Source organism: Onychostoma macrolepis, chromosome 11 (genome assembly GCF_012432095.1).
Source record: "Onychostoma macrolepis isolate SWU-2019 chromosome 11, ASM1243209v1, whole genome shotgun sequence".
Lineage (NCBI taxonomy): Eukaryota > Metazoa > Chordata > Actinopteri > Cypriniformes > Cyprinidae > Onychostoma > Onychostoma macrolepis.
In genome coordinates, this window is record NC_081165.1 from 16,579,907 (window position 1) to 16,604,964 (window position 25,058).

Genomic DNA, 25,058 nt, shown 5'->3' on the forward strand with positions numbered 1-25,058 from the left:
ATTCAGCTGTTGATAAATTTAGCAATATAGCCTGAGTGATGTATACCTGAATGAGTCATTGATTCATTCACTTAATCAGTTTGTTCAAAAATGTATGCTAATTTTGAAACAAAACAATGGACTCTCTGTTTGAGTCATTAATTCATTTATTCAACTGATTTGTTCAAAAAAAAAATTATTCAGGAACTACATAAGAAACATCTATCTGATATGGCATTTACTGAAAACAACAACAATTGTATTTGTTGAATTTGCATTTTTGTTTGTTGGATTCCAACATCCTGCATGTTTCTGTCATCATGCAGACTGATTGATGAAAGCGGACATAAATAGATATAGATAGATAGATAGTGACGCCCTTGTTCTGATATTAGTCAGCCAGATGGCCCATCAATGACAGTGCCAACATCCAAAGCAATTAAGAATTATGCTTTAATGCTGACCTGAGGACCATGGGAAGGTCATCTGAGGGGAACCGATGTCTAACTCCAAGGCATTTGAAGTACAACACTTGTGACCAGGCACTGATGAAAGCCTTCGATTTGACCCAGCTGACCATGCACAGGTAATGATCCCGCCTTTTATCTTCAGATTCCCGTTTTGGATTAAAGGGTAGCTCAGTGTGAGTACCGGCTTCCTACACACTCTCACACAGAAACCGCCTTTGTGCAATTCAATTTCATTTAATTACTGCCTCTTTAAGTTCATATTGACTGAGCTCAGATGGTTTACTAGTTTCATTGATTGGAGGCAAGGATGAAGAACAAGTAAGCTTCAAGGGTGAAAAGAACTAAATTGAGAAGCTGAAGGCCCGCAGATGTAAATTTCGGTTGATTGGCATCAAAGAATCAAGCAGATGCTGCTGAAGGGCATTGGGATAGCACAGTAAATGATCCACTTCAGTAATTAACTTGCATTTTTGGCACAAGCACTTGCAGATCTCAGATATGCATTTTACATACAATTTTCATTTTCAATAGCCATTCAAATAAATTGTACCAAATATTGGGGCTGACAGTTCTATATAATTTTAGCTAAGCAAAGCACTGAAGGACAGGTTTCACTTTTATAATGTTATGCAGTACTAGGACTTCTTTTTATCTATATCATTATCAACATGTAATATAAAAGAGACAAAGGACAGACTGTCAGTTTGCCTTAGTGCAGTGGGGTTTTTTAACACATTTTGCATCATTTATCAGTAGGTGGCGACAAATGACTTTATGAGTCTTAAGAGTCAATTCATCATTAATCATTAATCATCTGATTCACTCAAAAAACACACTAGTATACTACTGTTATATAAATATATGGCAGAAATAGTAAGTAATGGCAGTATGCTCTTTCCAACCTAAACATTTCACTAAAATAAATTTTCTGAGTTTTAAAATATAAAACAATAGATACTTTGTTCAAACTTCAGACTGTGATGAACTACACCTGTGCACTTAAGGAAATAAAATGGAAAAGAGGCTCGGAAAGAGATGCTGGCTCTTAGAAAGGCTTTAACATACTGTAATGCATTTGAACATTTTACTTCGTTTACAGAGCATGAGAGCAATTATAGTTAACTAAAACTAAAACAATTAAAACATTTTTGTTAATTAAAATAAAATAAAATATAAAACTGAATGATAAATTTAAATAAAACAAAAATGTTGCTACTAACTAACTGAAATAAGTTTATGCTGAAGCACTAAAAAGCTGGTAATAAATAAAAACTAAAACTGAAATAAAAAATAAGCCTATAGTAATATACATATATATATATATATATACAAATAGAAAGGACAAAAGCACATAACAAAATTACTAAAAATGAAACTACAATTAAGATATTAAAAAAAATCTAATTCTAGATATGAATAAAATGATAATACAAAAATAAGAATGGTTTACAATGACATTCATACATTTAAAAAAAAAAAAAATATATATATATATATATACACAGTATATATTTTTACCATTGTATAAAGCCTGTTTATCGCCCAAAATGATATCGGTGACAATGTAAGTGAATCATTAAGACTTGGTGTGAATATTATCACAAAGTTCACAACTTCCTGTGAGCATCTTTATCATAGAAATAGCCAATGTGTCTCTCAGTGGCTTCCTCTCCTTGGGCTGAACACTTGCTTCCCAAAAACACAATAATGTATATTTAGCCTCACTGATAAGCATGAAGAGGGAAGACGATAATCTGTAAGTAGCAGCACACTCCTAAGTGTGTGTAGGATGGCATCTCAATGGGCGGAAGTGTTTGAGCCTCGACTGTCGACAGGGAGGACGGGGGCCATACGTGCGACACTATCAAATAGAACTTGTTGCAACTAAGTGATCTATGGCCATATTACTGTCAGAGTGATATATGAATATTATTGTAATTGTTTTGATATTTAGTCATTTTTATTAAAGCCATTATTAGGTATAAATATGCTCTCGACAGCAATTACTACACACATACTTCCTGACTGGTGTTTTTCTTTTTTTAAAACCAGGCTAGTTTAGGTGTGATTTACGGTGTGCTGTTGAGCTGACGAATCATATCATTCATCCCACTTAGCCGATAGCAGCCAGAGGTTATCTGTAGTATGTACTACATACACGACCATGCTGCCAGCTTTGAACAATGCACACCCTTTTCCGATACCTACACAATGAAAGGCAGGGTTGAGCGGCCTCCAGGGTGCGACAGAAAATGATAGCGCTGAGGTCTGATGAGAATTGCGATGGAAAGCATAATGAGAGGAGTAAAGAGCAAAGCAGCCCACCTTTCCAATATAAATACCAACACACAAGACAAGAGTTGTTTTTGGTCTTTAGGCCATTTCCTGAATGTGAAATGCTGTTTGCAACTCATTTTACATGTGTATTATAATGCATTTCTGAGAGAAACAGGACATTTAATGAGAAAATATGGGGTTGACAGTTTTTATCCATTGATATTTAATTAGATTGTGCAAAGTGGCTTTTACCAGAATGGAATCAAACTGAATGAGAATTTGCTAAAACAATTGTCTATTATTTTATTCCAGTTGCATTTTCCACCTGACTGTTTTCTCAGCAAGATATTCTTTTTCTCAGCTTGCGAGATATAAAAATAACTTTTTTTTCTCAGAATTCCAAATTTAACATCTCAGAATTTTGTTTTAGCCATAAAATAAAATATAAAAACAATAAGGGTAATTGCGACATTACAAAGGTAATTGTGACTGTTTTTATCTCACAATTGACTTTTTTGAGTTGAGTTTGTATCTCAGTTCTTAGAAGAAAAGTCTGAAGTGTGAAATATAAATTTGCAATTGTGAGGAAAAAAGTCAACATTGTGAGATATACAGAATTTACATTTTTATCCCTTTTTTATTCTGTGGCAGAAACAGAGCTTCCATAGGTTATTGACTAACATTTCCAAAAGCCCACAAAGAAAAGTCCTTTCAGAGGAAGAGCAAGTTACTTTTTTTGATTAAAAGGCTTTCAAGCATTTATTTTCTTTTTAATAAGATGCACTGAGATTCGGTTTTGATTCCATGTTGACTTTAAATGCATTTGATAGTACAAATGCTTCATTACTAGGGAAATTGTATCATAAAATTTGATGGTGGTTTATAGCTAATGCAACATGCTGAAAGCAAAGTGAGCCTCTTCTCAAGCAACAGTTCCTCTTCTCACCACTAGGAGGTGATCTTTTACTTTTAATAAAATAATCAAACAGAACAAACAAATGAAGTGAAAAGCATCTCAAGTAATCACTAAGATACTAATAAAATGATTATTGGTGCTTTATTGAAGAATTGAATCCAGTAAGGCAGATAATATGTACTGCATTATTATACTGATGCGTTTGGTTCTTCCATGAATTTAATGAGTATGAAACGCTTTTATATTGATACCCAATATGTTTCTCAGTAATGAGTAGAATTGTGTTAGGTTTTCAGATATGTGGTGCGTGAGAGTATATCGAGATGATTTTTATGCTTTTACCCTGAGATGGATTTTCAAGACAGTAATACATCAAAATAGGTCCAGTATTACTAAGTACAGACATACGAAAAGACGCATAACAATGAAACGTTCTTAGTGCTGCTTTGGAGCTCACACACTCTTCATGTATCATTTCCAAAATGGTATATTAGCACCAAGAGCTACAAAGGGAACGCATTTGAAACAAACATAACAATCATACATCCTTTTTAAATCGCAAGTGTTTAACGCAATGATTACAGACATGATCGCACAATGTTCTCTTACGCAGGCTGGTGTGGTCTGAGGTACTCATGTGAATTATCATGGATACGCTTTCAAATACAGTTATTAGTTGTTTCGAATGAGCTGTGAAATGATTAGACGTCTGGCCAATGGAGGAATTGTGACAGCCATTACAAATGTGTAACTCTACCTCAGCTCTACTATGCCAACCCCCGAGGAGAAACATAGTGTTGTTAGAAAAGTAATGAAGTGCTATAAAAAGCAGTTTCAGGCAATCAAGATAAATTGGTACAGTATAAATAGCATCTGGTGTAGAGTACTTTCAATACTTTGAAGAGGAAAAAACTAGGACTTTTAAAAGCCAAATGTTTCTGTCAGTCTCTGTACTCCATCCTGTTTGTTCTCACTCTACTAAAAACAAGCGGTTGGATCCCAGTGGGAGAGTCCCATCAAAGTCTCTCTGAGCAAAATCCGTTAGGCAAACAGAAGCCTAAAGATCTGCCAGATGACAAACAACTTCAAGGCAAAAGCTTGAAGAGTTTAGCACCATGCAGAATCAAAGGTGTCGTTAGACGAGAGTAATATCACATGGAGTTTGCTGTGATGAACACGTAGATGCGGGCCAGGAAAGTTGTGAAAGTTCCTTGACGCAGCAGCTTCATCTCTACGTCGATGAGGAAGTCCCGCGGCTCCCGTACCTGCCGGTGCAGGTACACGGCACCCGTGAAGCTGTTGAGCTTCCGTGTGCTGAAGTAGCCTTCTTCGTTTCCGCGCGGGATGCTGATGATGATGTTGTCGCCCGAGTAGGCGGGCGAGGGTCCGATGCGGAAGATCTGAGCTGGGATGACAATGTTGGTCTGGAAGCTCAGCTGGTAGTAGGTGATCCGTAATGGCATGGTCTGGCATTGCTGGAGGTTGGGGCAACTTGCTCGCTCGCAGCGTCTAAAAGCATGGGAGAGGTCAGAGTTTTGGTCAATAGAACGTGTAACGTTGATGATACACAGCAACTTTTTGACCAATTTGCTGGGCAACTTTTTTTGAGCAATGTTGCATATTTCTATCTGGATATTTTAGCTCGGTCGTGGACCCTGTGTCTCACCTGGTTGCCCGTTGACGGTAACATTTCCCAAAATTGCTCAAAAAGTTGCCCAGTGTATCATCAGCCTAAGAGTTTGTTCTGCAAAGACCCTGGCTGAAGTCATGTTTTAAAGGATTAGTTCACTTTCAGAATAAAAATTCCCTGTTGATTTATTCACCCCCATGTCGTCCAAGATGTTCATGTCTTTCTTTCATTAGTTGAAAAGAAATTACTTTTAATAACTTTCTGCTGTGGAACAAAAAAGATGATAATTCGAAAAATGTCTCACTGTCATTGTTTCCATAAAATCAAAGTCAGCGGGGTCCAATGTAGCACTGACTTTAATTTGTAAACGTTACTGACTTATACTCAAAAAAATGAAACAAAATGAAACATTCTTCAAAATATCTTCTCTGTTACACAGGAAAAAAAGTCAGTATAACACATTTGGTTAACTGCTACAAAGCAAAACAAAAAATATAGAGCATAAAACAATAGCACAATATTAAACATCAACAGCATAAGAAAACATCAACATCATAAAACAGAAGTCACTGGAATGACAGGGTAAGTAAATATGGCAGAATTTTCATTTTTGAGCAAAGTATCCATTTCAGTACTGAAAAAAAAAACTAATTTGACATATAAAACTTCAGCCTGTAACTGATCCCACAACATTTGTGCTGAATGATACCTCAAATTGTACAGATTGAAGGTCGAGGTGTGCTGTTACTTTTCTAAATGATCAGATTTATGATTTTGACCTGGTTGGTGATAAAACAAGCAACTTACATTGAAAGAGCCATATAGACACTTAGGGGGAGGCTCTTTTGATTTAGATCAATAAGGACAACCAACCTGAAACACCCTCACTTGATTGTCTTGTTCCACAGATTAACTAAATATGTTGTAAAGCACGACATACAGAACATAGGTAGCATTGGAGTAATATGGTGATACTGTCTCCTAAAACGACCACATCATAGTCAACGTAGATGTTTTTGAACCTGCTGACTGCTAGGTGCTGTTAAATCTCTGATATAGCTGCGAATCTCAGGAGGGCTGATGGTGAGCAGTGGGAGTTCCCACCAATCAGAGTCCATGCTGACACTGGCCAGACGTGTGTGTTTGAACTACTGCCTAATCAAAGCAATCTGCTTCCATTCCCTTTTCTTAGCAGAAACCATGCTCTGTAAGGAGCCAGCGTCAATACAGATGGCACAAGGATGCTATAGTGAATGTTTTTATGCTCTAATGCTCAGTGCAGATGTACAGAGCCAGTACAGAAGGTGTGTGCATGTGCATCTGTATGGTTTCCAATTTCGCAATTTTGCAATAAAAGTTTATTTCTTGATAAAATCTGAAAGATCATTTATTTTTTGCATTAAGGGGCAGTTCATCAAAACATACAAATTCTGTTATCAGTAACTTATCCTTATGTTGTTCCAGACTTTGGTTAATCAGATATTTTTAATGAAATCTGAGAGGTTTCTGTCCTCCCATTGGAAGTCAAGGTAACCAAAACTTAGAAGCTCCAGAAAGGTAATAAAGGTGTCATAAAAAAATCCATATAAATCAAATGGTTTAATCCAAGTCTTATGAAGAGAGATATGATCACTGTAGATTTAATTTAGGCTCTTATTAACATCTAAAAAATAATCGACATATAGAGCACATCATATTTGGTGAACGTGTGTGAACCTATGTGGTTTGTTCTATTGTGTAACACACACAAGCTGCTGTGTTAACCATAAGTGACATGCTCTATGTACAGTATTTGTGCATAAAAGCCTAAATTAAATCTGTTCATAAAGCTATCATTTTTGTTCACAAGACTGGAATTAAACCACTCGATTATATGGATTGATTTTATGTCGCATTTATGATCTTTTTAACAGTTTTGTGTTTTGGTTACCTGGATTTTCAATGGAGGGACAGAATTCATTAAAAACATGCTAATCATGCTAAAAAACATGCTAGCAACATGCTAGAAATATGCTAATAACATGTTAATCATGCTAAAACATGCTAGTAACCTGTTAACAACATGTTAATCATGCTAAAAACATCTTAGCACATGCTAATCATGTTAGAAACATGCCAGCAACATTCTCATCATGCTAGCGACATGCTAGTAACATGTTAACAACATGCTACACTGCAAAAAATGCTTTTCTTACTTAGATGTTTTGTCTTGTTTCCAGCCAAAATATCTAAAAATTCTTAAATCAAGAAGGATTTTCTAGACAAGTAAAAATTATTGTTTTGTTTTCAGCAAAAACAAGTAAAAATTAAGTGAGTTTTTGCTCGAAACAAGCAAAATAATCTGCCAATGGGGTAAGCAAAGTAATCTTATTTCAAACAGAAAACTAGAGTATTTTACTTACCCCACTGGCAGATTATTTTGCTTGTTTCGAGCAAAAACTTAATTTTCACTTGTTTTTGCTGAAAACAAGACAATAATTATTACTTGTCTAGAAAATCCTTCTTGATTTAAGAATTTTTTGATATTTTGGCTGGAAACAAGACAAAAAATCTAAGTAAGAAAAGCATTTTTTGCAGTGTAATCAGGTTATCAACATGTTAACATGCTAATCATGCTAGAAGCATGTTAGCAACATGCTAATCATGCTAGCAACATGCTTTTTTGTGAGCTTTACTCATCTAGTTGTTCTTGGATTGAAAGGGTCTTAAATGATAACAGAATTTTTGGGGTGAACTTTCCCTTTAAGTGTTAAGAAACTTCTGATTAGTGTGATAAGGTTGGACAGGGTCCAGCAACATTAGCAGGTTCACAGTTGGAGCCCATATGTGTTCTGCATGATAAATGATTGGGAAGAAAATCAGCAGGCCATACTTACATGTCCGACACTCTCCTGTAGTTGTCTGGACATGCAAATGACAAGCAACGAAAGCCTCCTTGGATGTTGTAGCAGGTCTGGGAAGCAGAGCAATTGTGCGATCCAATGGCACATTCGTCAATATCTGAGAACAAAAGGGAAGACAGTAGCTAAATAGACAGTTATATAACCATTCGATCCAAAACTGAGATGTCTGAGACTGCTTAAAACTTTAATTTCATTATTCCTTTCCTAAGTATTCTTTTTAGTTCTCAATTCTTACATAAAAAAAAAAAGAGTAAATGGAAATTCAATAGCGAATCAAAAGTAAACTATTAGACTTTTGTGAGGCTTTATTACATAAATAAATATCTAAATGGCAGCGCATGTTAAATTATACCCGGTCCCAGTCTATGCTAGCAGGGTTGTCAGGGGCGACTGATGTCTGCGGTGACTAACCGCCAGGCTTCATTCTGGTAGGAGTCAATTTTGGCCCCTCCAGAAGTAATTAATTATGCATCTCATTTTACAAAAGCAAAGTCCTCGTTACAGCTCGCCGGCTCCAATCCGCAGACTAATTCGTTTTGTGCAGGCTAGCGCTAACCTCCGGGAGCATGTACAGGCTCTTCTTCACCTCTCATCGACTTTCCTATCTTGAGAGCCTGAGGGAGTTTCGTCAATTTCGTGATCTTTCAGAGAGTGATGGAGGACACTGAGCAGCACTGTGTTGAACCTGAGGTTAGCTCCTCGCAACACAATGCGCCAATTAGAGAAATTAAGGCTCCGAATTGAGTTTGTTGCATTTGGCTTTAGAGAGGTGTTGGATAGAATATTAACCACAATTTAAAGGAACTGTTCACCCAAAAATTCTGTTATCTTCATCCTTGTGTCTTCCAAATCTGTACGCATTTCTTTCTTGTGCAAAACACAAAGGAGATATTTAACAGAATGGCCAATTTGCTTTTAGAGAATAGAGACCAGTGACATCACCTGGGGAAAATATTATATTTATATTATATTAAATTCAACATCATAACAAAAAAATACAATGAAAGTCAATAGAACCAAAACTGTTTGGTTATGAACATTCTTCAGTGTATCTTTTTTTGTATTCAGCAGAACAAAGAAATGCATTAATGTTTGAAACAATATGAGGGTAAGTAAATTTTCATTTTGGGGAGGACTATCCAGAACTAAATCCTAAACATTTAGTCTATGTGCTTTTAAAATACAGAAGATGAAGGGAAGATTTATATGTAATATGAAAAGTAATATATAATTTTGTGTTACCTTGACAGGTGCGTCCATTAGGTGACATAGAGTAACCATGTGGAGGACAGGCACATTTGTAGCTACCTGGGACATTCACACACTGGAATGCACAGAGGTTTCCAATGCTCTGTGAGCACTCGTCGATATCTAGAGAACAAATAAGAGCATTTCATCTTTATCACTGAGAAAACTAGCCATTTATAAAGAACAAACCACTGTGAGATGGATTTGTCCATTAACCAGAAAGATATGTGTTTAAGAAAATGTGGCAACAACACACTACCTGCTATACGGTGCTGAAAAAAAAAAATCCATCCTTATTAAAATATTCAAGATATTATTATTGTCTTACAAGTATTATTATTATTGTATTATTATTGAAAATAAGATTATTATTATTATTATTATTATCTCATATCCCCATCATCTCTTTAATCAACATACTGTATAATGTAAATGTGTCCTTGTGTTTTAATCCTTAATGACTACGAATGGAATCGTGAAAACTAATTTTAATCTATTTCATGTCTTGAGGACATTGAGAACACTTCACCTTCACATGTGTGCCCATCCTCTTTCAGGTAGTAGCCCATTCGGCAATAACACTGGTAAGAGCCATAAATGTTTGCACACTCCTGACTGCAGGGATTGTTGTCACATTCATTAACATCTATGAGAGAACACAGTAAACATCAAGTTTTTGGATTAAAAACTGTTTGTTTGTACATATTTGCATGTGTTGTGCACTTGGCGGTGTGTCATATCAGTGCAAATATACAGTGGGGTCTAAAAGTCTGAACCCACACTGAAAATTTGGAATTCAAAATCTAATTAAAATCTAGGAAAAGGAGTGAGGCAGATGTACAGAAAAATTAAATAAAATTAAATCTTAATAATAGATTTAATTAAAACAAATAATAAAAAAAGGAAATATTTATAACTCTGCACTATTTCTAGGTCACTAATCAAATTACTTTGACACTACGTATGTAAACTAATGGTCAGATGTTCTTCCTCCACTGAAGCACAAGACGCTTTTTGGATCATTCTCAGATCGTGCTGGAGAACATGACCATCAGGTTTTCATATTCAATTTGGTTTTCATTTTACACTCAAACTGTCATCTTCATGAGAAAAACGCTTATTAAATTATTGTATTAAACTACTAATTCTGCAAAATGGCACATACTGTTGTCCCTCTGAAACCAAACTAAAAGTCACCTCATGAAAAGTGCCTCAGGCTATGTCAGCCACCAAGTCCTTGAAACAAACTCTTAATAAATGAATGGATCTGGCCATGATGGAACTAGTAAAAAAACTGCGCTTCAGTCCCATAGAAAACGCTTCAGCTGACAGCTCACTCGTCTATTTTTGTTTTTCACTCTATTCGTGTCTCACTTTAATTGGAAAGAAAGAACATTCATACTGTCAGAGCACAACACATTCTTCACAGGCAGAACTGATCTGTGTTCAATTCTGCTAGTGCAAATGGATGTACCTTCACAGTTCTTGCCATCAAAGGCCAGGGAGAAGCCAGTGGTACAGGAGCACTGGTAGGAGCCCGGCGTGTTATCACAGGTCTGGGCGCACAGGCGGCCTGGGTACCGCCAACACTCATTTACATCTGCCAGCAGAAAAGATGCAGAGAACTGCATTAGTTTACAAACATACTGTAGTCTGGGGAGCATCTCTTTCTCTTTCCCCTTGCCTTGCTGTCCTCTTTCACTCTGCTATAGGAGCAGAAGAGATAAGAGATTAGGATAATCTGCACGCTCTATTGAGCATGAGCTGCTGTCAGCTTCATCTATATGCATGCTGTTAGTCTGGCTAACCACAGAGAAGACGACATCCTTTAGGTAATTCAGTCACGGTATCCAAACTTTTTTTAAACCCTTCAAGTGCTTTATTTTGCTACTGTGGTTTAAGATACTTCAAAAAAATGTCGGAAACTTGAACGTGTTTGAGGTCAGAAGTCAGTTTTCCTGTGTCACAGATGCTAATGCTAATGGTGAAAAACGTCCTCCTGTATTGCATAGTATTTTGTAAGGTCATTTTTGAAGTGATGTTTTGTGTGAATTTGCTATTCTGAATAAAGATGTGTGTTTTGGCTGTGTATTTGTTGTGTGTCTGTTGATGTGTCTATTGATACACACCCACACAGAGCTGGCGAATGGTGTCGTACTGGTAGCCGGTTTGGCAGTCACAGCGGTAGCTGCCGGGCAGGTTGTGACAGATTTGGCCCTCTCCACAGCGGTGGGTGCCCATCTGACATTCATCTACATCTGTAGTACATATTCAACAGTCTTAATAGTTCTTTCAGACTCTGTTAGCATATACTAACAAAGCGTACTATACTGCTAGTGTGGTTTTTCACAATTCATAATTGTTTGTACATGGTTCAAACAGCTTTTTTGGACATGTATCATAGTAGCTTGATATTTTTTGAGCATGGTATCATCATCATTTACCATGATATTGCCACAGTATTTCCAAGGTATTTTGTTTAAACAAGTAGAACTGTCTTTTGTCAAGCCAAATTTCAGAAGAAAGTTAGGTAAAAAGTTTGTGGGAACCATAAAATATATAGTTCTATACATAACATGTATAACAGATATATATCTAGAAATAATATTTTATAAAATACTGTACACTACTATTCAAACGTTTGGGGTCAGTAAGATTTTTGAATGATTTTGAAAGAAGTCTCTCATGCTCACCATTTATTTTATTCAAAGATACAGTAAAAACAGCGTGGATTGTTATTATAATTTAAAATGTAAAAATCCAATTTGTCTGCGATGGCAAAGCTGAATTTTCAGCATCATTACTTCAGTCTTCAGTGTCACATGATCCTTTAGAAATCATTCTAATACGCTAATTAGGTGCTCAATAAACATGTCTTATTATCAGTGTTGAAAACAGCTGTGCTGCTTATATTTTTGTGGAAACTGTGATACATGGATTCAGGACTCTTTAATGAATAGAATGTTTAAAATAACAGCATTTATAAAAAAAAAAAAAAAAATTTGTAAGATTAAAGAGTCTTTAATATTGCTAAATAACTGTATTAGTTCCTTTAAAAATTCTTACTGACCCCAAACCTTTGAACTTATATAATAGTGGTTAATTTAAAAATAAAAAGGTGTCTGAAAGGGTTAAGTTTAGGAAATTGTAGGGTTAAGGTATAGTTGTGCATCCTCACCAATACATCTTGCTCCATCAGCGCTGGAATGGTAACCCCGACTGCACATGATAATCTTGCGCTGACAGGTGTAAGAGCCCACAGTATTTATGCAGTTAAAGCCGGTCGTACATGGTTCACTTACACTGCTGCATTCATCGATGTCTAAAATAAAGCGAGAGACAGCATGAAAGTCGTAAAATTTATGGAAAATGAAACAAAAAAGCAACTTTCTTGTAAAAATGTTCATAAAAGTGTCTGCTGATTTGGTATTCTTCATGCATCTGTCCACTAGGGGGCACTGAGTGACTCTGAAGCTGGCTCTTCCCTGTCTTACCAATGCAGTTGCCGTGTGAGTCCTGAGTGAAGCCTGTGAGGCAGCGTTGCTTCAGGTTACACGTGAACGAGCCATCAGTATTCTGGCACTGGAAGCCCGTCCCACAGTTATGGGTTCGCATAACACACTCATCGATGTCTAGAAGAGAAAGAGTGCACCAGATGTCAAAACAGGCCAGTGGACCGGACAGCAAGACGCCACCCAGTTGGGTTCCTGCTCTGATAGATTTGTTTAGCTTTTGAGACGGATGCTGTTACAAGGTCCAAACAAATGAAGTTTCCTCTTTTAAAACCTTCAGGAAAATCTGTAAATCTCACCAAATTTGGCAAGCGTAGCAGCATAATGAATAGACAAAGCTCATCTGAGACATCTGATGGAGGAGATTGGTTTGGACAGAGATCACAACAGTACTCAATTACAAGTTAGAACTTCACAGTAGGTGGCACTGTGGCTCAATAACAGGCCGGGAAAGCATGCTCATGCTTCAAGGCAGATGATCTCACAGGATCAGTCATCCACAATTGCATGCTATTAAAAGTAAAAATTAACTGATTTTGTATTTCGCAACTTGTTAATGGTACCGACATAAAACTTTCTTCATTTTGATATAGACATGAATGAAAGCAATAATAACCTGCAGTTCAGTAAATGAGTCAAATGATGGAATAAATTCAAAGAAGGATTCAAACTGGTATCTTGTCTTTTTGAACTCATATCCATTAAAATAACCATAAGTATCATAAGAGTGATTCATTCAGGAATTACCATTGTCTGATACATTCATCAGGATTCATAAAAAAGAATCCGCTTATAAGACTCATTTGTTCATGAATCACATTGCACTGGTCATTATGGCAAGCCGTTTTAACATTTAATCTATAAGCCGTACTAGTATCTATTTTCATGCTACTAGAACTTATTTTTTAGATACTAGTATCTTTTCCATTAAGTACTAGTACTCATTCATTAGCTAGTACTTATTCTTTAGCTACTAGTGCTTATTCTTTAGGTACTAGTGTCTTTTGTAAAGTTACTAGTACTTATTCATTAGATATAGTTCTTATTTATTAGATACTAGTACTTGTTCCAATAGTGACTAGTATTTAATTATACTCTTCTTGTTAAAAAAAAAATAGAACTAGAACTTTTTTTTTAGTTACTAGTAACTTTTTAAACCAGAGATATCCTGAACTTAATAGATACTAGTACTTTTTAAATTTGCATTTCTGCCCAGTATGCTAATCGCATGTTGAATATTAATGAACCAGCAACATATAGGAGAGAGATTAGACAAGAACCAGAAACAAGGAGATGGATGATTTTTTTTGAGGAAACCACATAGAAAATAAACAATCATTTGTACACAAGCACATAGAAAACCTATTTTGTCAGTTTTGTAAGCACTGTAAGTTTGTAAACGTAGTAGCCTAGCCTGTTTGTTGGTCATCGAGTGACCTCTAGTGGCAGGATGGAGATAAGACACCAATTTTATTATATGTTATTTTCCTCTTTTTCCTCCAGTAAAAACAATAAATATCATATCAGGGCTGTACGTTAACTTTTTTGCATGTAGCACTGGTGCTACAGACATTGAATGTTTTTACATTAATGTTCTGTACAGGGCACACAAAATCCGAACCTTATGGTTTTCAGACAAACATTTTCTTTATTTGGAAAAAAAGGCCAAAATTATTAATAATAATAAAAAGAATTAAAAAAAAAAAAAAAAACAGGTATGCTGTAGCCTACTTGTAGGGCTGCAGGATTTGGTCAAAAATTGTTTATATATATACAGTATATATATATATATATATATATATATATATATATATATATATATATATATATACAGTATATCAATAAAACTAATAATGATTATGGTTATTATTTCTAATTAAAAGCATTAAACAAAATAAGGAATATTACTTTTGTAATAACACTATTACACTATAATATACAAAACTGAGTATTTAAGAATAAATATAACAATAAATATAGTTCCAAGAAAAGAAAAATATTACACTTCTCTACACTGAAGAAGAACTCAAAGTTCTTAATTATTTTTGCTATTTTTACTCGTTATTTTGTGAGCAATAACGAGTAATTTCTTTTCATTCATACTCTTCACCAGAGGGCTCCCTCACGCAGAAACTAGAGGTCTGCAAGCCCGTCGGGTCCCGATGGAGCCCGACACACTGAGTCCATTCGGGCCGGGCTCGGGCCATTTTTTTTTTTTTATAGATCGGGCTCGGGTCGGGCTCGGGCTCATTTAGCTTCTCTCCTTTTATTGTGCCCATATACGGGCAGAGCACACATGGCTACTGTATTAAATACTGATTATATTATAAATATTATACATCGCCTAAGCAATACGCAACGCATGCACGCATTAGCATACAGGTGATAGCTGACCATGCAGAGTATCAGGGAGAAGTTGGAGCGTGGAGTTACAAAAAGTTCCCAATGCTTCAGGAAAAGCTGCATTTTTTGATCAGCCATGCATTTGATGATGATCCTGACTTGCTATCTCCTCACTGGATGCGCCTTTAGAGAGAAATGCATCTTCAGGGATTTTATAATGAAAGTGTTTTTGTTTTCGATTCGAATTATTTCGTTTTAAAGTAGTAATTCAAAGCTTTCTATAGATACTATATTTATCAAGTCAGTGTGGCAAGTAGGTTATATGCTGTGTTTCGGTTTTTCGGTTTTGTTGATATTGTGAGTGCACACAAATAAAAGTAGACCCTTTACAGTTCCGAACAATGTAGCCTATTACTCTTACCTTTATGAGCAAAAATGACAGCGTATTTTGAAATGTTTCCAATGCAAGTGATCGTTCTGTCGCGTCCTGTAAAGCGTGCTTCAGCTTCCACTCTCCGCACAAACTACTGGATATGCATCAGTGCACATTTATCTAGGTCAAGCGTTTAAACTAACATTGTGGAGCTGTTTTATAATTATAAATTTAATTTTAGAGAAGTCGTGATGATTTGAGAAAGCTAAATTGATCAAACATAGGATAGGCTATGATCAACTCTCTGTCTGCCGCTGGCCGCTTGGTCATTACTTTAAAAAACAACATTACATTTAACGAATAAAAAAATGCTCCAAACGTTTTTCTAAATTAACTTAATAAAATAACAAAACGAAATACAATCACTTTGCCATTTCATACAAAACTGAACTATTTTAATAGCTGAAACAGTAGTAGATAAGCTGTATTGGGAGAAGGGGGAAAAAAGACGGGCTCGGGTTGGACTCGGGCCGAGAATTCTGATGAGCTGTCGGACACTGGCCGGGCCAGGGCCTGAGCGTCTCGGGCCAGGGCCAGGCTAGGGCCTAAATTTTAGGCCCGTGCAGGGCTCTAGCAGAAACTCTCTTCCAGGAAATCCCTTATACTCACAACCGGCGCAACGTCATAGAATGTCTCTGAACAGATTCACGCCCACTTTTAGGGGAAAACAAATTGCCATACAGTATAGGATCGAGGAAGTGGACTAACCTTACAACATGCCAAAGAGTTGTTGTGTGGTTGGGTGCACCAATAATGTTTGTAAAAACCTAAATTTAGCCCAGGCTACCTGCCATCATCCTCCATATCTTGCTGTTATGGAAAAATCATGAATTACAGATGATGCTATCGAAAGCTAAGCCAGGCTAGTTGTATGGCTGGACAGAAAAGTACACTCAGTGCTCTAAATATAAGGACATAATATATACATTTAAAGATGTTTACTTTCAAATACGAAGTAAAATCATTCACTGGCTTACCTGGTGATTCGATTAGGTACAAGTAAATGTCTGGTAAAACACCTCTGGCCACTGGGTGGGGTTGTTACACCAATTTGACGCTGGGAGAATGAGTTTTTAAATTGACCAAATTAAGTTTGTGGATGTATCTTTCACGCTCTATGGCAGGCAGGGTGGACCAGAGGTCGCGTTAACTGAAAATTCTCCGTCATTGACGGAATTTTTTTAGCAGTGACGGAAAAATCTGAAGGCCGTCCGTCACTTTGGCAGATTTCACACACTGAGGGTGATCTATTGTAATTTATAACTGTAATTCCCAGCCCTGTCCAGTTGGTGGCTAGTGCGCTCCAGTGAGGCAGCAGAGCGCTCGATCGTCTCCAGAATAAAAATAAAGGTCTTTTGCTATGTCTTTGATTACTCACAGGCGAGTATAGTAAAGCGAATCGCTTGATCTGAGGTGTCTACAGCGATCTATCATGTCACATTAAAGCCAAAACGGTATTTATTGGTTGAGTTTCCTAATAAAATGGACAGAATTTGAAACCTGAGACTGCATTTCATATCAAAAGTAACAACGCACAAAGTTTAGCTGATTGTCTAACGTTACTGTGCATTCATCAAATGAAAACAGCATCGATTGGGAATTAAGAAACGATATTGGTTCATAAAAATAAGAATCTATTAAAACAGAGAAATCGGTTTTATTTATTTTTTTATCCAGCACTAGCATATTTTGTTGTTTTAAGTGTCCTCCGCTGTCACTGACGCAGTCTCTGTTCATCTGTTCTCTTCATAAATAAATAAATGCATAAGCCAATATGCTCCTCCTTTAGGTTCATTATTAAAAATGAAAACTTGAACAAAAATAAAAGCAATTACATGGGTTATTATAATTAAAACGAAAATTAAAATGACGGGTAATAAATAGATTATGACGGAATTTTTACGACCCTGTCCTTCAAAATGACAGATAATATTAAAGTCTAACGCAACCTCTGGGGTGGACATATAATTACTTGACATGTTTAATCTTAGTGATTTCTTAAGTTATTCACGCCTGCCGGCTGTGTACGGACGTTGCTTTGTGCCGCTATTTTGTATTGAAGTCTATGGGAGGTCTAGTTTATTTTCCCCTAAAAAGGGGCGGTGACGAAATTGACAGTTAAGTTCCCGGATGTGCCGGTAGTACGTATACTAGTTTCTTATAGATTAAATGTTAAAATGGCTTGCCATATGGTCATGCTGTGTGTTTTTGATTCACTAAATAGAACCGGCTTATAATGATTCATTTGTTTGTGAATTGGACTGCACTAGTCACGCTGTATGTTTTTGATTCACTAAAAAGAACCAGCTCATAAGAGTAATTTGTTCGGGAATCAGAGCATGGTCGTGCTGATGTTTTAATTCACAAAAAAAGAGTCAGCTCATAATGAGTCAATTGTTCATAAATCAAATTGCACTGGTCATGCTGTATGTTTTTGATTCACTAAAAAGAACCAGCTCATAAGAATGATTCGTTCGGGAGATTACCATGGTTATGGAAATTTTTTGATTCACAAAAAAGAATCAGCTCATAATGAGTCATTTGTTCATGCACTGATCATGCTGTATGTTCTTGATTTACTTTAAAAAATTGGCTTATTATATTGTGTCTTTTGTTCATGAATCGACTGTACTGGTCACACTGTATATTTTTGATTTACAAAACAGAGCAAGCACATAAGAGTGATAAGAGCAGACAACCATTTTCTGATTTCTGAACAATGTTTCTGATTCACTAAAAACATGTGATTCAAATGAGTCATTTGTTCATGAATCAGACTGCATTGAACCAGCTCATTGTTTGTTTATCAGACTGCACTGCTCATGTTGTATGATGCTTTAGCATACAGCCCAAGGACAAGTCTACAAAAATATGTTTCTTGATATTGTACGGCACACCATTTTTCCTTGCATTATACTTAATATTCAGAACTCAGGTAAAATATGATTTCTTAGCACCATTACCTAAGCAACATGAAACCCACTTATGGCTATTAGTGGGCCCTTAATCTCAGGTTTAGGGTGGCCTTTTCAAAACCTACATCTGCACTATAGCAACAGAGCATTAATTTTCAACACTCCAAAGTCTGCAATTAGTTAAAATCCACTATTCCCATTCTGTCACTTATTATTATTATAATCCCTCCACACTTATTAACATGCACCAGGCCAAGTCCTGACAAGAATCAGAGACTCTTGCAAAGTTTTCCCTGTTCAAAGGCAATGGTTAGCTGTGTCTAGGCATCTGCTTTGTGTAAAAACAGAGTGCGGGATGCTTTAGATGTTCGCGAGCGAGAGCCTGAGGCAGTCAGCTGTGGCCTCTTTCGAATTGCGAAGGCCTGCAAAATTCGCATTTTACTGCACAGATTGACGCATGGTTTCTGGTTCTTCTCTACAGAGGTAACGGTGGTGTGTTTAGATGATGAAGACACTGGTCTGAGAGCGCTGAGGTAGTGTGGGCTAGAGGACCCTGACAAAGATGGAAGACCATTTGTTATTGATTTTGTCCATATGCATCACCGGATAGCTCCGATAGCTGAGGGAGAGTTGGACCGCTGCCATGTTTCTGCTGATTTGATCTCATGTAAAAGCAAAGTTCACATAGATGTAACTCAGCATATTTTAATTAATAAAGCTCTGTGGACTTTTAGACAAATTAAAGCTTAAGTGTGTCATTTTTACACCACTAACTGAACATACAAATAATGTCTGTTTTCAGACAGCTTTCCTGACCACTTCTCTGTTTGTCATTGGTGACACAAACTGACACTCCCACCCAGAGGTCGCATTAACCGAAAATTCTCCGTCATTGACGGAATTTTTTTAGCAGTGACGGAAAAATCTGAAGGCCGTCCGTCACTTTGGCAGATTTCACACACTGAGGGTGATCTATTGTAATTTATAACTGTAATTCCCAGCCCTGTCCAGTTGGTGGCGAGTGCGCTCCAGTGAGGCAGCAGAGCGCGCGATCGTCTCCAGAATAAAAAATAAAGGTCTTTTGCTATGTCTTTGATTCCTCACAGGCGAGTATAGTAAAGCGAATCGTTTGATCTGAGGTGTCTACAGCGATCTATCATGTCATATTAAAGCCAAAACGGTATTTATTGCTTGAATTTCCTAATAAAATGGACAGAATTTGAAACCTGAGACTGCATTTCATATCAAAAGTAACAACGCACAAAGCTTAGCCGATTGTCTAACGTTACTGTGCATTCATCAAATGAAAACAGCATCGATTGGGAGTTAAGAAACAATATTGGTTCATAAAAATAAAAATCTATTAAAACAGAGAAATCGGTTTTATTTTATTTTTTATCCAGCACTAGAATATTTTGTTGTTTTAAGTGTCCTCCGCTGTCACTGACGCAGTCTCTGTTCATCTGTTCTCTTCATAAATAAATAAATAAATGCATAAGCCAATATGCTCCTCATTTAACAAAAATAAAAGCAATTAAATGGGTTATTATAATTAAAATACGAAAATTAAAATGACAGGTAATAATAGATTATGACTGAATTTTTACGACCCTGTCCGTCAAAATGAGGATAATACTAAAGTCTAACGCAACCTCTCCCACCCCAAAGTCACAATATTTTGCACATATAACATATATTTCTGAAGATACACTGCTCAAAAAATTAAAGGAACACTTTTTAATCAGAGTATAGCATAAACTCAATTAAACTCCTGGGATATTGATCTGGTCATTTAAGTAGCAAAGGGGGTTGTTAATCAGTTTCAACCGCTTTGGTCTTAATGAAATTAACAACAGGTGCACTAGATGGGGAACAATGAGATGACCTCCAAAACAGGAATGGTTTTACAGGTGGAGGCCACTGACATTTTTTTCCCTACTCATCTTTTCTGACTGTTTTTCACTAGTTTTCCATTTGGCTAGGGTCAGTGTCACTACTGGCAGCATGAGGCAATACATGGACCCTACAGAGGTTGCACAGGCAGTCCAACTCTTCCAGGATGGAACATCAATACGTGCCATTGCCAGAAGGTTTGCTGTGTCTCCCAGCACAGTCTCAAGACCATGGAGGAGATTCCAGGTGACAGGCAGTTACTCTAGGAGAGCTGGACAGGCCGTAGAAGGTCCTTAACCCATTAGCAGGATCTGTATCTGCTCCTTTGTGCAAGGAGGAACAGGATGAGCACTGCCAGAGCCCTACAAAATGACCTCCAGCAGGCCACTGGTGTGAATGTCTCTGACAAACAATCAGAATCAGACTTCATAAGGGTGGACTGAGGGCCCAACGTCCTCTAGTGGGCCCTGACTCACTGCCCGGCACCATGAAGCTGGACTGGCATTTGCCACTGAACACCAGAATTGGCAGGTCCGTCACTGGCGCCCTGTGCGTTTCACAGATGAGTGCAGGTTCACCTGAGCACATGACTGACGTGAAAGGGTCTGGAGAAGCCGTTATGCTGCCTGTAACACCGGTTTGGAGGTGGGTCAGTGATAGTCTGGGGAGGCATATCCATGAAGGGACGCAGACCTCTACAGGCTAGACAATGGCACCCTGACTGCCATTAGGTATCGGGATGAAATCCTTGGACCCATTGCCAGATCCTACGCTAGTGCAGTGGGTCCCTGGGTTCCTCCTGGTGCACGACAATGCCCGGCCTCATGTGGCGAGAGTATGCAGGCAGTTCCTGAAGGATGAAGGAATTGATACCATTGAAGCTTGGACTAAACTAAATCCAATAGAACACCTCTAGGACATTATGTTTCAGTCCATCCGATGCCACAGGTTGCACCTAAGACTGTCCAGGAGCTCAGTGATGCCCTGATCCAGATCTGGGAGGAAATACCCCAGGACACCATCCGTCGTCTCATTAGGAGCATGCCCCGTGTAGGTAAGATACACATTAGATTAAAAACTGTTTTAGCGTTTTTTACTACATATACAGTTACATTTTTTTAACTGAATACAAATTGTTGAATTACATTTATGGCTTTCTCTAAACCATGTTAATATTTTGCACAAATTATTTTACATTTATTTCAGATTTATTGTATCTGTCCATCATTTGGTAACAGAGTGCTGCGGTCACTAAAAAGGTTAAAAGGTTTTATTAAGGTTTTTTTACTTTTTCTCCTTATCTATTCCTTAAAATACTAAGAGTCATGAATTAAAATTAGGAAAACAAAATGATGTTGCATGTGTGTTATGTGTGTGTGTACATGTGAGAATTTGTTGATATTGTACCCACCTTCACACACTCCATTCCTCAGCTGGTAACCGCTCGAACATGAGATCTGCCTCTCGCACACAAACCCTCCTACCGTGTTCACGCAGCGCTCGTCGGCCTGGCAGGTGTGCGTGTTCGTCACACACTCGTTCACATCTGCAAAGCAAGAGCACAGTGTTATTTTCCTGAGCTCCAAAGTATAACATCCTCACACAGAGCCAGGGACACAAATGGAGAGTTACAGTACATCCACAAAAACCTGGAATGAAGAAGCTGAAGCTGATGGAGAAGCAAGCAGGTGAGACAGCAATGTGAGAAAAAAAACAGAGACCGGCAGAGCCCGTTGTGTGTTTCCATTAGTTGTGGCACACATAAGGCATTTTGCTTCACATTCTGTAGTTTTGGCTCTGTGGCGAACTGTCAAGATTTTCGGTTGGCCAGATTTATAAAAGGAAATAACTCTGGACTAAGTTGAAAAAAAGTCTAAACAAGATTGGAAAGCGAGCACGGCCCAGAGAGAGGAGAAAATAATTACTTGAAGCTTAGACAATGGCTGATTTGTGGGCCAAGAAAAGGATTCAATCTGTCATGTTATTGCCAGAGTAAATAATTTCAGGGGACTGGCTGGAAATGTTTGTGCTTTCTCCTGGCCACATTAGGACAGAAGTGAAAAAAGAGCACATGCTACCTTATCTGTTCCACACAACAACTGGTAACACCATAGAGAGAGCACTGAATTTGAATTTTGAACGTTTTTTGGACATCCATTTTTAGACTTACATTTCCAGGACGAAACAAAAACTAGTGTTTTGGGTACAGTAAATCAGAGCCTCTTCATTGTTATAATAACACTGACCACAAATTGTGAACCACACAATAATAGTCATTGTGAAATTTAAAGGCAGCTATAATATATATATATATATATATATATATATATATATATATATATACACAATATTTCACAGAAGTGAGTACACCCTCACATTTTTGTAAATATTTTATTATATCTTTTCATGTGACAACACTGAAGAAATGACACTTTGCTACAATGTAAAGTAGTGAGTGTACAGCTTGTATAACAGTGTTTGCTGTCCTCTCAAAATAACTCAACACACAGCCATTAATGTCTAAACTGCTGGCCACAAAAGTGAATACACCCCTAAGTGAAAATGTCCAAATTGGGCCCAATTAAGCTAGCTGCACACTAGAAGATTTTAAAATCTTAAACAATTTTAAAGCCATGGGAGACCACAGACATGAAGACGGTTCAACCGATTTTTAGTCTTATAATCCTCTTAACGCACACACCAGACAATTCAACCAGACCACGAGACCACAAATTTGAAGATTGTAGGAACGATTTCACAGTGACACGAGATCTCACTGACACTCGCGAGATCAAACGTGACTAGAGAAGAAAAACAAATAGAGGGCAATCAACGTTGTCAGCTGACTCTCCTGGCGCATTCTGTTTCACAGTGAAAAACAAAGTATAGAAAAGAATATGAGTGATATTCTCTGCTTTCATGGCATGTTTGTGGCTGCCAAGTTTCAGCTATAGAAGCACACAACATCCGGTAGGTGACGCTTGCTCGCTCTCATTGGCTATCGCGAGTATCACATCAGAGGCAGCCCGATCAAGAGATTTCAGTTTGGCGACGCTCCATCTCGATTGGGAATGGATAAATAATAGTAATGACACCACACAATAGAGGATTTTTGGACAAAAAAATCGCTTGCGACAAGCCGCGAATCGGGCCACATCCTGATCGTTCAGGGGTGCAAATCGGGCTTAAAATCGGCTTTAAAATCCTTTAGTGTGCAGCCAGCTTTAGCCATTTTCTTTCCCTGGTGTCATGTGACTCGTTAGTGTTACAAGGTCTCAGGTGTGAATCGGGAGCAAGTGTGTTAAATCTGGTGTTATCGTTCTCACTCTCTCATACTGGTCACTGGAAGTTCAACATGGCACCTCATGGCAAAGAACTCTCAGAGGATCTGAAAAAAAGAATTGTTGCTCTACATAAAAATGGCGTAGGCTATAAGAAGATTGCCAAGACCCTGAAACTGAGCTGCAGCACGGTGGACAAAACCATACAGCGGTTTAACAGGACAGGTTCCACTCAGAACAGGCCTCGCCATGGTCGAAAAAAAGTTGAGCATCATATCCAGAGGTTGTGTTTGGGAAATAGACGTATGAGTGCTGCCAGCATTGCTGCAGAGGTTGAAGGGGTGGGGGGTCAGCCTGTCAGTGCTCAGACCATATGGCGCACACTGCATCAAATTGATCTGCATGGCTGTTGTCCCAGAAGGAAGCTTCTTCTAAAGATGATGCACAAGAAAGCCCGCAAACAGTTTGCTGAAGACAAGCAGACTAAGGACATGGATTACTGGAACCATGTCCAGTGGTCTGATGAGACCAAGATAAACTTATTTTGTTCAGATGGTGTCAAGTGTGTGTGGCGGCAACCAGGTGAGGAGTACAAAGACAAGTGTGTCTTGCCTACAGTCAAGCATGGTGGTGGGAGTGACATGGTCTGAGGCTGCATGAGTGCTGCTGGCACTGGGGAGCTACAGTTCATTGAGGGAACCATGAATGCCAACATGTACTGTGACATACTGAAGCAGATATAATAAACTATTTACAAAAATGTGAGGGGTGTATTCACTTCTGTGAGATACTGTATGTATATATATATATATATATATATAAAATGTGACGGATCGGTGGCCCTCCCCCTCATCATCATCACCACCCGTCCCTTATTCGCCGCCCTTCACCAGGCTCCCGACTGGAGTGGGTGGATGAGAGGAGGCGTGGGATCAACGCGGCTGGCGGCGTGATGAGGCACAGCTGGACTGAATGAAGCCTCATCACCGCCGCTGTTAAATGCCCAGCGCCTCCTCGAGAGACCGGTCTCTTCCCCGTGCATGCACGCTGGTGTCCTCGTGGGTCCAGGAAGGGTGCGAGGGACATCGTGCCACCGAGACGTGAGCTGCCGAACCCGCGGTCCGGACGAAAGCCACACCAGACACGGCCGCCGGGCCGCATAAGTCCTGCCAAAGGCCGTGGACGACGTAAGAGCCGCTGTGATGAAGCCGCCGCGCCCGGACCCGAGTGGGAGCGCGGCGGCCGCCGGACTCCGCCC

The 25,058-nt window shown here is 38.1% G+C and overlaps 1 protein-coding gene across 7 annotated transcripts in view; it reads right to left on the reverse strand.

Moving 5' to 3' along the window:
• Positions 1 to 3,769: 3,769 nt before the first annotated feature.
• fbln2 (fibulin 2) overlaps positions 3,770 to 25,058 on the reverse strand; it is a 66,254-nt gene continuing 44,965 nt past the window's right edge. For all 7 annotated transcript variants that reach the window (XM_058791470.1, XM_058791467.1, XM_058791469.1 and 4 more), the window contains 9 exons: positions 21,931 to 22,065; positions 12,918 to 13,055; positions 12,602 to 12,745; positions 11,553 to 11,681; positions 10,898 to 11,023; positions 9,953 to 10,069; positions 9,418 to 9,546; positions 8,149 to 8,272; positions 3,770 to 5,151 (listed from right to left, as the gene is read on the reverse strand). In XM_058791470.1, coding sequence (XP_058647453.1) covers positions 4,794 to 5,151; positions 8,149 to 8,272; positions 9,418 to 9,546; positions 9,953 to 10,069; positions 10,898 to 11,023; positions 11,553 to 11,681; positions 12,602 to 12,745; positions 12,918 to 13,055; positions 21,931 to 22,065 — 1,400 coding nt within the window. In that variant the 3' untranslated portion in view covers positions 3,770 to 4,793. The remainder of the gene's footprint in view (positions 5,152 to 8,148; positions 8,273 to 9,417; positions 9,547 to 9,952; positions 10,070 to 10,897; positions 11,024 to 11,552; positions 11,682 to 12,601; positions 12,746 to 12,917; positions 13,056 to 21,930; positions 22,066 to 25,058) is intronic.